Genomic DNA, 12,583 nt, shown 5'->3' with positions numbered 1-12,583 from the left:
TTCTACGAGGGAGTATTAGGGCCACCAAAAAAAAGGGAAATTACGTGTTTTTATCTCGTAAATTAACTTTTTTTTTGGTGGCCCTAAACTCCGTCGTAATATTCATACGTTAAGTTGAACATTGAACTATTTTAATGCCTGCCTCTCCTTGTCTGATCCGTCACCTTTGTGTCTTTGAGATTTGTTTTTATTTTTCTCACTGTGTGCATGTTTTATGTATTTTAAATGACTGTTTATTGTCCATTTTCTTTAAATGTATTAAATTGATGCTTTGAGGTTTTTAGGTTGACGATTTGAACACCTGTCCTGGGACGACAGATGAAAAACAGCCTTTGGGCTGATTCTGGCTCCTACAGCCATGCGTTGAATGTGCACTGTCCCTGTTAAATAAAGAAATGAATGAATAAACACAGGATTCCAATGACAAACCTGTGTGTCAAGATTTATTTGTGAAATAAAAAATAGGCTAAATTAAATGAAAAATCAGAGAATTTAAAGGTTTTAAAAACTTGAAAATAGCAATAAGAATAATTAGTGAGTCACTTTTGTCTCCACATCTTTTTAGGTTTGTGATCATTAGAAATATGCTTTGTAATTTAGTTGATCATGTTTCTCTCTCTTTAAATTCAATTCAACTCAGTTTGACTCATTTAGCCCAATATCACAACACAGATGTCTTAACCAATCTCACTAATTGTACAAAACATGACATCAGTTCTAGAATACAGTAGCTGATTGATAAATTACACTAAACTAAACATCCATGCCCTTAGAGCCTCCGTCAGGAAAAACTCCTAAGAGAGCAGAGACCAGCCAACTGGAATCTGGAATCACTGCTCCGGAGGGGAAAGAGGGACAATGTCTGAATCCCACTGCACCAAACAGAACTAAATGAGAAAGAAATAATCAAGAATAGAGGAGAGTAGAAGTAGATGAGAGTAGAGGACAGAACCCCAGTGCTCCATACTTTCCCAGCTTCAACTTCTAGCAGCAACTAATTGTGATTAAGTGTAATTCAACCATGTTAATAGTAAGCTGCATGCACTATGGTACTGATAGCAGATGCTGAGAATAATCACAACAATAGGATATAAATATTTATACAATGTTAATCTAAGACGTCCTGACCCGGTTCATGAAACCATCTACGCTCTGCTTAGATCCATTTAGATTTCATTTATTGCTTTCTTCCTTTGGCCCCTGCAGTGGTCGATTGAATCTGTGCTATGATATATGTATTGAGTGTCAATTTTGTTAATAAAGTTCATGAAATTAAATGGCCTTCATGCAAACAGAAAACAGTTCAATCCTTAAACTCTATAATCTGAGGACCAGTCAAGTTTCTAACAACTTATCATTTCAGGAAGCCTGATGAACTTTAAACTCCGGTTTAGTGTTCTCACCGTCTAAGATTCACCAAAGACTTGACAACATTTATCTGTGAGTTTAGAGCCGATCAGGAAGGAGTTTAGTCGGACATTTCATGAATGTTGGATGTGATCTCACCTGGCTGAGTCAGGAGCCAATCAGCAGAACTGACCTCACCTGGGGGTTTGATTGGACCCGGGCCTGATTTAAAGCAGGTCCTCCTTCTAGGAAGAAGAAGAGTCTGAGTTGCAGGATGTGGGGGCTCCTGGGTCTATGCTGTGCTATGATGGGTAAGAGTCTGAAGAGTTCCAGCTTTCAGCTGGAGGGCTTCATCCTAAAGCAGATTTGTTTGCAGCTGCAGGTGCAGCAGGTGCTCCAGTTCCCTCCACACAGGAGGCTTTCAAGTCTGTCCCAGGTTGGTACACGTCTGGTTCCTGATCCTTCTACACTAGAATAACAGCAGTTTCTGTGAGCCACTGGTTCTCATGCATGTGATGGAAAACCTTCTACAGGTGTGAATTCTACTGCAACCAACCAGAGTGCAGGTAAAGGTGGGTTCTTGCAGACCCTCAGGATGTGTTTCATTTCTCATGACTCTTGTTTCATGTCCCAGTGGCCTCAGCGCTTCAGCTCGCCAATACCAGTGCAGAAACGTTACCAGGTGAGCCATGAGCAGAAGCTCCCCTGTCTTCAGTCCAGCATGTGGAACCGGTTCTGTTGTCTTTCAGAGCTGCAGAACGACCTCTCTGTGGCTGAAGGAGACATCTTGCTGTCGGTAGGACAAACCCTGAGACGCTCAGAACGGGAACCGAGGCTTCCTTCTGATCAGCCATAAAGTTTTCAATTTCTGTTTTTCTTCACATCAAACCAACCGTGACTCTCGGTTCTGCAGGACGACAGGAATGCTGTGAACATGCTGTGGGCCCAGGGTGTCATCCCATACACCATCAGCATGGAGCTGGGTAAGCCTTCAGAGAGGGGAGGGATTCAGTCACCCCCGATTCCAACTCTAACACCCCCCCCCCCCCTCCAGCTCACAGACAGTCGGAGATCAAAGAGGCCTTCTCGATGATCACCAGCGCCACGTGCATCCGCTTCCAGGAACGAACCTATGAGGCCAACTATCTGGACATCAAGGATGGAGACGGGTAACTGAAGGAACCGTTTGGTGGCGTTGGCCTCCAATGACCCGGCTGGAGGCTGGTTCTGGAGCTCTGGTCCAGTGTCTCACCTGCTTGTTCTGCCCCCAGTTGCGCCTCCTACGTCGGCTGCAGTGGAGGAGCCCAATCGGTCTACTTCGGATCCACGTGTTCGGTGGGGAACCTCTGCCATGAGCTGGTGCACGCCGTGGGCATGTATCATGAGCACACCCGGTACGACCGGGACCAGTTCATCTCTGTGATCTGGGATAACATCAAACCAGGTTAGTGATCAGAACACGGGCACAGAGTTTCTGCCTTCAGGCCTGAAATGACGACAGGATCCGATTTGTCATTTCAGGCAAACAAGGAAACTTTGATGTGAAAATGGGAGACACCCTAAACCTGCCGTATGACTTTGGATCCATCATGCACTACGGAACGTGAGTCCAAGCCCGCTCACTGCACCCCCTCAAGTTTAACTTAAAGATGCAACCTCTCTTTGGTCTTAAAGGTCTTACTTTAGCAAAGACGGAAGTCCAACCATCCAGCCCAATGAAGGAGTGAACATTGGTCAGAGGAAACGTCTGAGCCAACTGGACATCCAGAAGATCAACACTCTCTACCGCTGTGGCTCCAAATACTGACATCACAGATGTGGGGGGGAGATGGTCTAAATAAACTGCTTTCTGGATCTGTTAACCTGAAGCTGGAAGTTCTGCTCTTTAGAAGAAGTTTAAAGGCTAAAAGCTGGTCTGCAGACTCTGTCACAAAGATGCAGATCCAGATGTTAAGACTCTAGAGGTCAGTGGGTGAACATGAACTCTAAAATCCAACTTCTGCCCCTGGTGTGTCATTAGTCTGCTTTGCCCTGGGTTAGAAAGTAAAGATGAAGGGGTTCTGGAATTGAAACCCGACTGGGCTCAGCACTGGCCTTGATGGAATAAAACTGACATGGCACCTAAATCAATTTATAGGCTCATCAAGGACCGGGGTTCAATAAAGATGCTTCAGGGCGTCCAGGCAGCTGTGAGTGCATCTGCATCCCAGTAAGGCTTTTGGAAGATGGCCTGGTGTCAGGAAGGGCTGCAAAGAAGCCACTACTTCCCCAAAAAAACACCAGGGACAGATCTTAGTCTGAAAGGACTGGGGCAGAATCTCCCATGATGCATCTTTCCAATTGTTTGGGCCTCTGGACAAGCCTTTGCAGATGCCCAAAGGTGAGCGCCACCATCAGTCCTGTGGCGCCAAAAGAGAGCATCCCGAGACCAAGTGGGGTCGCTTCTCATCTAAGGGGCTCAATCTTGAGTGAGCCCCAAACCACAACCATGAACACAGAATGGTGCCTAACAGCAACTTCTTCCAACAATGCATTTTCCAGAACCATGGAGCACCAGGCAATAAGACTAGGTGGCTCAGGGACCAAAACGTTGACATTTTGGGTCCACGGCCTGGAAAGTCCCCAGATCTGAATCCCATTGAGAAGCTGGTCAACCCTTAAGAGGCGGGTGGAACAACCCACTGAAGGAATGGGTTGCTGTCAGGATTGGGCCCAGAAGTTGATTGACAGCACGCCCAGACAGACTGCAGAGGTCCTGAAAAAGGGCCAAGCCTGCAAACAGACTCTGCATACCCGTCACGTGACCGTGGAGAAAAGCCTGACACGTCTGAAAGGCTTGGGATGGACTTTCAGCTCATCAAACATCTGGAACAAAGATCTAGAAGCCGTTCAGCAGCAAACGTTGTGAAAACTGTCGTTCTAAAAACCTTCATCCAGGACTGTTGAGTCCTTTGGGCAGATTGAACTTTAACCCCCAGACACTCTTCAGATGTTCAGTTACATTTTTATTTTTCTTCTCAAACTTTTTTTTAAGCAGAAACAGAAAAATAAACCAACGAAAATCAGTTTTACTACATGTAGAAATTATGGGATGTCTGACAAACGGATATGAGGTTAAATAATCTTCATGTCAAAGGTCCAGAAAAGGTTTTGTCCTCAGTTTTTAGGTTTGATCCACTCCAGCTTTTGGAGTCCTGATGACCACACGGTGCTGAAGAAGCAGAACCTCCTCAACGCTGGCAGATCTTCAGCTGGAAAGGTCGGGACTGACGGGGGGAGGGTCCAAGAAATCATCCAAGAATGGGGAACGAATAGGGAGGGGGCAGCTCCACAGCGGAGAACTGGAGGCTGAAATCCCAAACATCCCAGTCCGTCCTTCAACCGGATTTCTCCTGGAGACAGAAGCCAGCATCTGCAGGAGGTGCAGCAGCAGCCCTTGGTCCTCAGGAGCACTCCTCTCCGATCCGCTGGCAGGAGCGGCCCACCTTCCGCTCCAGCTTCACCATCTTCAGGATGGCGTCCCGACGGCCGCGGCCCAGGTGGTCGAACCGGCAGTTGTGCTGCTCTGGGAGGCGGTGCCTCATGCAGAAGACGAAGCCTGGAGGAGGAGGAGGACACAGATCAGGAACTCTGCATGTCCACGTGTCCATCCATCCATTTGTCTATCCAATCGTCTGTCCCTCCGTTCATCCATCCATCCATCCACCCATTCCTCTATCCGTGCACCCCTCCATCTGTATCCATCCATCCGTCCGTTCATCCGTCCATCTACCCATTCATCTGTACATTCATACATCCATCTGTCCCTCCAATCGTCCGTCCATCCGTCCACCCATCTATTCATCCATCCGTGTGTCCATCTATCTGTCCATTTATCTGTACATGAATCCATCCATCCATCCATCCGTCTGTCCATCGGCTGCACTGACCGCAGCGGCAGGACCCCAGCTCCTGCTGAACCAGCTCCAGTTTGCTTTGGCAGTGGAAACAACGCCGGCGGTTCTTCTGTCTGGGCCCTTCATCCTCACCGGCCCCCTCCCTCAGCCGTTTTTCTGGCGACGCCCCGCTCTCCGGGCTTGACGCTGGAGCACACAAAACGGAACCTTAGAGCAGTGTTTTTCAACCAGTGTGCCGCGGCACACTAGTGTGCCGTGAGAGATGGTCAAGTGTGCCGTGGGAAATTGCCCTCATTAACTGATCTAAAAACATTTTCCATCTCCATGATTTCAGCTCTCTGTTCATCCAAACAGGCCCTGATAAAACACTGAGGACTTAGGAATATAAAAGATCATAAAATACTTTTTCTTTGTGTTTATTTTATTTTATTAAAGACATTTTGATAAGGTACCGCGATTCAGCTGCACCTTCGGCTGTATTTTGGAAACGTCCCGTCCCTTTAACTGTCTCCACCAATCATTCTTGGAGGCTTAATCACATGTCATCAGTCTGACCAATCAGAAGTGGTTAAAGTCTTCACTTCCTTGTCCCGATTTAGCTCGTAAAGTCGCTCAGTTCTAAAAAAAATAGCAGCTAAAGCTCGTCTTTAGCGGTGTAGCTTCCCACAGAATCCGGTATCAGACCGTGGAACAAGTGAACAAAACCATGAAGCTCCGAAAACCGATCTCCGGCCGTTTTATGCACTACATCTCCCATGATGCATTGGGTTGTGAGAGTGACAGCGAATACGGAGATCTGTTGTTAAACGTCTTGAAACCAACGAACACACATCAAACTGTTTTTAAATCTTCTAACTTAACTTTTATTGCATCTTTTAGAAAAAAAAACAGCTGCAGTTTCCAGCTTTTTCTGCAACAATTATCTCAAAAATGCACGTGAGATTGTGGAGGGAGGGGCTGTAGATCAATACAGACCATGAGTTTCTCCTTCTTTTTTTAATTTTTGGATGCTGGTGTGCCGCGGGATTTTTTTAAGGTTAAAGTGTGCCGTGGCTCAGAAAAGGTTGAAAGGTTTGGGGGGGGGGGGGGGGGGGGGGGTCAGACGGACCTGCTGGCAGAAGAAGTACCTGCTTCTCTGGGGCGTTTGGTGGAGGTGCACTGCAGGTCCTGGGTTGGTTGTGGGGACAGCCCCCCTGCAAACAAAGTTGTGATGTGAGAACCCGACACCTGAAGGTCACCTTGACTGTGGGAAGCAGTCAGGAGAACAGGTGAAGAACCATGAAGCAGCAGACGGTATCTGAAGACCAAAGCAGAGGCTTTAGCTTCAGATTCTGGGCAGACGTGTCGGTTTACTTTACCTGAACTGAAGCCAGAAGAACCGTCATCAGAACCAGATGTTAACACAGATGTTCAGCACAGCTGGATTCTGACTGAGGACGTTTGAAAAGTCTGAATCATAAAGACATGCCAGGACTCACATGGAGAGTCTGGTTTAGGTCGTTCTCCACCAAACTCCATGAGAAACAGATTCTTATTCTAACTTTAGTTTTAGATTCTAGCAGCTAAAAATGGAAAAAGTTTAGTTTTTTTAGGAGATTCAAAGACTATCATCTAATGTTTGAACAAAGATGCTGCTGCAGGAGTCTGGTCTCCGTGGAGACGGGGCTGAAAACACAAAGCAGTTTGAAAAGATCTCAGGTCTGTGGGAAACATGATGAACTCTAGACAGGAATAAAAAAGGGGAGGAGCTCTGGATCTATGAAAGATTCTGCAGTATTTTCTAGACCTTTAATTGTTCTAAACTAACCAAGCAGAACATGATCCTAAGGTTCCAAAGAACCTGTGTGTCAGGAACAGGTCCGTGATCTGAAGATGGCTGTTCTGGGTCCGTTTGGGCTGACAGCAGACATGAAGAGGAGTTCCAAACCATTGGATCAGACGTGTTCTCTGCGTGTTCTACATGTTCTGCAGCCACTTTTCAGGAGAACCACAAACACAGAGCCGTCTCCATGATTGGTCTGTGGATGAAACGACCTCCTGACCTCTGCACTAAACTTCCTAGAACTCTGTTCTCCCACAGCAGACAAGACAAAAAACAGCCCCCCCCCCATCCTTATTGCCCCCCACCGTTCAGCCCCTCTTGAATGAGGAGGGGGAAACGTTGCTCACCTTCTCTCAGGCTGGAGAAAATGGGCTCCCCAGCTGACGTGGAGGGCAGGGTCAGAGGCTGGCTGCTGGTGGGGCCTTGGGGGGATGGGGGGGTGCAGTCGTCCTCTGGCTGCTTCTTCTGGACGTCTGCAGAGGACAAGATGGAGACGCTGTGAGAACATGGAGATCCAGAGGAATTTCTAACGGTTTGTTACTGAACCGGGCTGATGCATTCTGGGTAAACGCAGAGCAGTGATTGTTTAGAAAGTATCAGAACAGATTCTAGACTAGAAAATAATGAAACAGAACCACCCAGCTTGGCTCTAAGAACTCTGTCTGGACCCGGTCATGGATCCTTACAGGAACGGGAAAAACGTCTCCAACTGCTTTGAACTTCAACATCTCAACGACTGAATGCATCTCAAAAACACTTCAGCTCAGGACTGCGGTGGTCACATGACCTTCTGCTGTCCACAAAACCAAACCACACAGATACAGACGTGCATGTGCGTGTGCATGTAGGCATTTGAGTCTTTGCAGGGAAATCTGAGAAAATTACTCACCAGCAAAACATTTGGAGCACAAGTTCAAGGTTTTACTGGACCTGAAGAAACAAAGAGAACCACAGAAACATTTTAGAATATTATTAATTACTGTTGGAACCATAAATGATGAAGAACCGTCCGTCCGATCAGTAGAACCGTCCGTCCGATCAGTAGAACCGTCCGCCCGATCAGAAGAACCGTCCGTCCGATCAGTAGAACCGTCCGTCCGATCAGTAGAACCGTCCGTCCGATCAGAAGAACGGTCCGTCCGATCAGTAGAACCGTCCGTCCGATCAGTAGAACCGTCCGCCCGATCAGAAGAACCGTCCGTCCGATCAGAAGAACGGTCCGTCCGATCAGTAGAACCGTCCGTCCGATCAGTAGAACCGTCCGTCCGATCAGTAGAACCGTCCGTCCGATCAGTAGAACCGTCCGTCCGATCAGTAGAACCGTCCGTCCGATCAGAAGAACGGTCCGTCCGATCAGAAGAACCGTCCGTCCGATCAGTAGAACCGTCCGTCCGATCAGTAGAACCGTCCGTCCGATCTGTAGAACCGTCCGTCCGATCAGTAGAACCGTCCGTCCGATCAGAAGAACGGTCCGTCCGATCAGAAGAACGGTCCGTCCGATCAGTAGAACCGTCCGTCCGATCAGTAGAACCGTCCGTCCGATCAGAAGAACCGTCCGTCCGATCAGTAGAACCGTCCGTCCGATCAGTAGAACCGTCCGTCCGATCAGAAGAACCGTCCGTCCGATCAGTAGAACCGTCCGTCCGATCAGTAGAACCGTCCGCCCGATCAGTAGAACCGTCCGCCCGATCAGAAGAACCGTCCGTCCGATCAGAAGAACGGTCCGTCCGATCAGTAGAACCGTCCGTCCGATCAGTAGAACCGTCCGTCCGATCAGAAGAACGGTCCGTCCGATCAGTAGCACCGTCCGCCCGATCAGTAGAACCGTCCGCCCGATCAGAAGAACGGTCCGCCCGATCAGTAGAACCGTCCGTCCGATCAGTAGAACCGTCCGTCCGATCAGTAGAACCGTCCGTCCGATCAGTAGAACCGTCCGTCCGATCAGAAGAACCGTCCATCCGATCAGTAGAACCGTCCGTCCGATCAGTAGAACCGTCCGTCCGATCAGTAGAACCGTCCGTCCGATCAGAAGAACGGTCCGTCCGATCAGTAGAACCGTCCGTCCGATCAGTAGAACCGTCCGTCCGATCAGAAGAACCGTCCGTCCGATCAGAAGAACGGTCCGTCCGATCAGTAGAACCGTCCGTCCGATCAGTAGAACCGTCCGTCCGATCAGTAGAACCGTCCGTCCGATCAGTAGAACCGTCCGTCCGATCAGAAGAACGGTCCGTCCGATCAGAAGAACGGTCCGTCCGATCAGAAGAACCGTCCGTCCGATCAGTAGAACCGTCCGTCCGATCAGTAGAACCGTCCGTCCGATCAGTAGAACCGTCCGTCCGATCAGTAGAACCGTCCGTCCGATCAGAAGAACGGTCCGTCCGATCAGTAGAACCGTCCGTCCGATTAGTAGAACCGTCTGTCCGATCAGTAGAACCGTCCGTCCGATCAGAAGAACCGTCCGTCCGATCAGTAGAACCGTCCGTCCGATCAGAAGAACGGTCCGTCCGATCAGTAGAACCGTCCGTCCGATCAGTAGAACCGTCCGTCCGATCAGTAGAACCGTCCGTCCGATCAGAAGAACGGTCCGTCCGATCAGTAGAACCGTCCGTCCGATCAGTAGAACCGTCCGTCCGATCAGTAGAACCGTCCGTCCGATCAGAAGAACGGTCCGTCCGATCAGAAGAACGGTCCGTCCGATCAGTAGAACCGTCCGTCCGATCAGAAGAACCGTCCGTCCGATCAGAAGAACCGTCCGTCCGATCAGAAGAACGGTCCGTCCGATCAGTAGAACCGTCCGTCCGATCAGAAGAACCGTCCGTCCGATCAGAAGAACGGTCCGTCCGATCAGTAGAACCGTCCGTCCGATCAGAAGAACCGTCCGTCCGATCAGTAGAACCGTCCGTCCGATCAGTAGAACCGTCCGTCCGATCAGTAGAACCGTCCGTGCGATAAGACCGGCCTGTGTGGGTTCCTCCCACAGTCCAGAAACATGCTGCATGGGTTCACTGGGGATTCCAGAAGGCCCCTGAATCTGTGTTTTATTTTTACGTTTATTTGACACAGAGCCAGCGCATGTGAATAAACATTCCTGTCAGTATGCCGGAGTTAGCCAAAAGGCTATTTTTCATCTGCAGTCCCGGTTAAAATCACCCTAAAAGATCAAAATAAGATGACACATTTACATAACATTACATTAAAGTCCACAGGTGTCAAACTCCAGGCCTCAAGCGCCGCTGTCCTGCATGTTTGCTAACCAAGCTGCCATTGAAGCTCCTTATGGGCTAAACACACCTGATCCAGGTAATCCACAGCAGATGAGGCAGGATTTCTGAAAAACCAGGTCGGCCCTCGAGGCCTGGAGTTTGACACCCCTGAACCATACAGCTGTGTGGCCCGTGATGGTCTGTCCAGGTAAGCCCCGCCTTTGACTGTGGGCGGGACCTGTGCTGCAGGAAACACCTGTCAGCCAACAGGTACGTCCTGACATCCAGCAAAAGAAGTCACGTGACCGTGTCATGATGGTATCACCTCTTCGCCCATGGGAACCTCATTGTGTCCATTTGCCGTTTAGATCAGACGCACGCGCACTGTGGCTCTCAGCCACACGCGAGTTTTCTTTGGGCGGAAGCAGCGCAGCGGTGACCGGAACCTGCTGCCCGTAAATAATGTAAATCCCCTCCGGGCTTCAAACGACGGGGAAACATTCACGGCCACGTCAACCAACAACCCCCCTCCCCCCGCTCCACGGAGCACAAACACAGCAGCTGTTTGTTTCGTTCGGTTCACTCACCCCCAGAACCCGCAGGGGCAGCGGGGCGGCAGCGCGGCTTCGCTGCGTCCACTCGTGTCTCCCATCACTCCCGCACGGAGGAGGCGGATACGCGAGTCCGGGGATGAGTCCGGGGCCTGCTGGTTCCAACCTTTTCCTCTGAAGTCCGGAGGACAGAGGCGGAAGTGTGCTCCAGCTTCCGGGGGTTTAAAGCTCCGCTCCAGGAGGAAAAACCCAGCAGCGGGAGCTTCCGGTGGACGTCCGCGGCTTCACCTGCGATGACTCCGGCTCAGGAACCTGCGGGGCCCCGGGCCGCCAGGGGACAAGCTCCGAAGCAGCAGTGTGACATACGTGGGGGAGGGCGGCATGAAAGGGAAAAACAGATAATAGACCAACCTCCCCACGTGACCGGAAGCACCTCTGGCAAACCGGAAATATCAAACACAACCAATGAAAAAACAAAACAAACAAAACGTCAGAATTTATCCCTAAAACGGAAACATTTCTTTCAGTGTTTGTAAATTCATAAATCATAATAAGATCCTTTATGATTAATTTTTTCTGGCGAAATTCTCTGTTAATACAAATGTAATCATAACATCACGCGTTCCTTTTTTTTTTTTTTTTGTAACCTGATTTGAATTTCTTTTTTTTTTTTTTTTTCTAATTGAAATATAATCAATACAAAACTCTCGCAGACACTACACACAAAGATGCAAGGCACAGCTCTTTTCCAAAAACAAAGATAAAAAAAAACAAAAACAAAGAAGCATGTATAAAGATATTAAAAGACATCAGCATAAATTAAAAAAAGGCAATCAACAATCTGGACCCTAGATTTGTAACCATTCTGTAGCAGAGTTTCAAATGTCATCAATGAAAGGATTTGAGTTGTGAATACATTTTAATGAGGATAAATACAATTTGACTTCATTTTGAAAACACAGGAGGTTCGGACGATCTTTTTTCCACTTTTTCTTATGGGTATGATATTTTCCCAAAAGAAGGAGGATGTTCACTAAGTTTGCTGACTCTTTTGGCAACTTACTGTTATAAAACAAAATATGTTTTTCTGTGAATTGTATGTTGTTAATTTTTTGACTAAGCCAGTTATGAAAATCTTGCCAGAATCTTTGGATCACTGGACATGAAAAAAACAGCTGTTGGGTTGTTTCTGGGGCTACATGACAGAAATCACACGGATCAACCTCAAAGCCAAATCTGCTTCTCAATGTCTCTGCCGAAGGGTAATAATTGTTTATAATTTTGAACTGCATTTCTTTTATTTTGGGGGCCACTGGCCATTTTATGAATTTCCAAAATTGAGCACCAGATGTGACTGACAGGTGTCTCAGTTATTTTGTATTTCCCTTTTCTATTAAAGTCATGATATGATGTACCTTTAAAGGATTTGTTTAGGTATTTATTATCACATTTTTTTTCATTAAGTTTTATTTCTCCTATTACTAAATTTGGTAGTTTAATTTGAACATAGGAAGACAGTATTGTATTTTTTATTAAATGTATTAAAGCAATTGGAATTGCTCTGCAGGTTTTCTGGAATTCTTTGGTTGAACATTCAATATCATATTTACTTTTGAAGTCTCTTAACTGAAGAATTTCTCCATTTGAATCAAGAATGTCACTTACAAAAATAATCTTGTGATCAAACCAATTCGGATGAAAAATGGTCTTCCTGTTTGTGGTCATTACTCTGTTGTTCCACAGGGGGGCGCAGTGAGGAGTGAA

General features: G+C 47.8%; 2 protein-coding genes across 5 annotated transcripts; one reads left to right on the top strand and one right to left on the bottom strand.

Moving 5' to 3' along the window:
• The first annotated feature begins 1,555 nt into the window (after positions 1 to 1,555).
• alv (alveolin) lies at positions 1,556 to 3,215 on the top strand. Of its 3 annotated transcripts, none has more exons than XM_011493153.3 (10): positions 1,556 to 1,658; positions 1,724 to 1,783; positions 1,881 to 1,919; positions 1,982 to 2,029; positions 2,097 to 2,143; positions 2,261 to 2,330; positions 2,402 to 2,516; positions 2,619 to 2,791; positions 2,869 to 2,950; positions 3,022 to 3,215. In XM_011493153.3, the coding sequence occupies exons 1-10, from the start codon at positions 1,622 to 1,624 to the stop codon at positions 3,152 to 3,154; spliced, it is 804 nt and encodes a 267-aa protein (XP_011491455.1). In that variant the 5' UTR covers positions 1,556 to 1,621; the 3' UTR covers positions 3,155 to 3,215.
• A 1,116-nt stretch (positions 3,216 to 4,331) lies between these two features.
• On the bottom strand, positions 4,332 to 11,369 carry LOC101174243 (AN1-type zinc finger protein 3). Of its 2 annotated transcripts, XM_023952788.1 has the most exons (6): positions 10,856 to 11,352; positions 7,955 to 7,995; positions 7,413 to 7,538; positions 6,371 to 6,436; positions 5,277 to 5,429; positions 4,332 to 4,945 (listed from the first exon to the last, which is right to left on the bottom strand). In XM_023952788.1, the coding sequence occupies exons 1-6, from the start codon at positions 10,918 to 10,920 to the stop codon at positions 4,791 to 4,793; spliced, it is 606 nt and encodes a 201-aa protein (XP_023808556.1). In that variant the 5' UTR covers positions 10,921 to 11,352; the 3' UTR covers positions 4,332 to 4,790. The 2 variants fall into 2 exon arrangements, with proteins under 2 accessions (XP_023808556.1, XP_020555909.1); XM_020700250.2 differs by lacking the exon at positions 6,371 to 6,436 and having other exon boundaries at positions 10,856 to 11,369.
• Positions 11,370 to 12,583: the final 1,214 nt, after the last annotated feature.

The sequence above is a fragment of the Oryzias latipes genome, chromosome 24, assembly GCF_002234675.1.
Source record: "Oryzias latipes chromosome 24, ASM223467v1".
Taxonomy (NCBI): Eukaryota; Metazoa; Chordata; class Actinopteri; order Beloniformes; family Adrianichthyidae; genus Oryzias; species Oryzias latipes.
The sequence above is the reverse complement of the archived record's forward strand: the minus strand, read 5'-3'. Positions and strand labels throughout refer to the sequence as shown.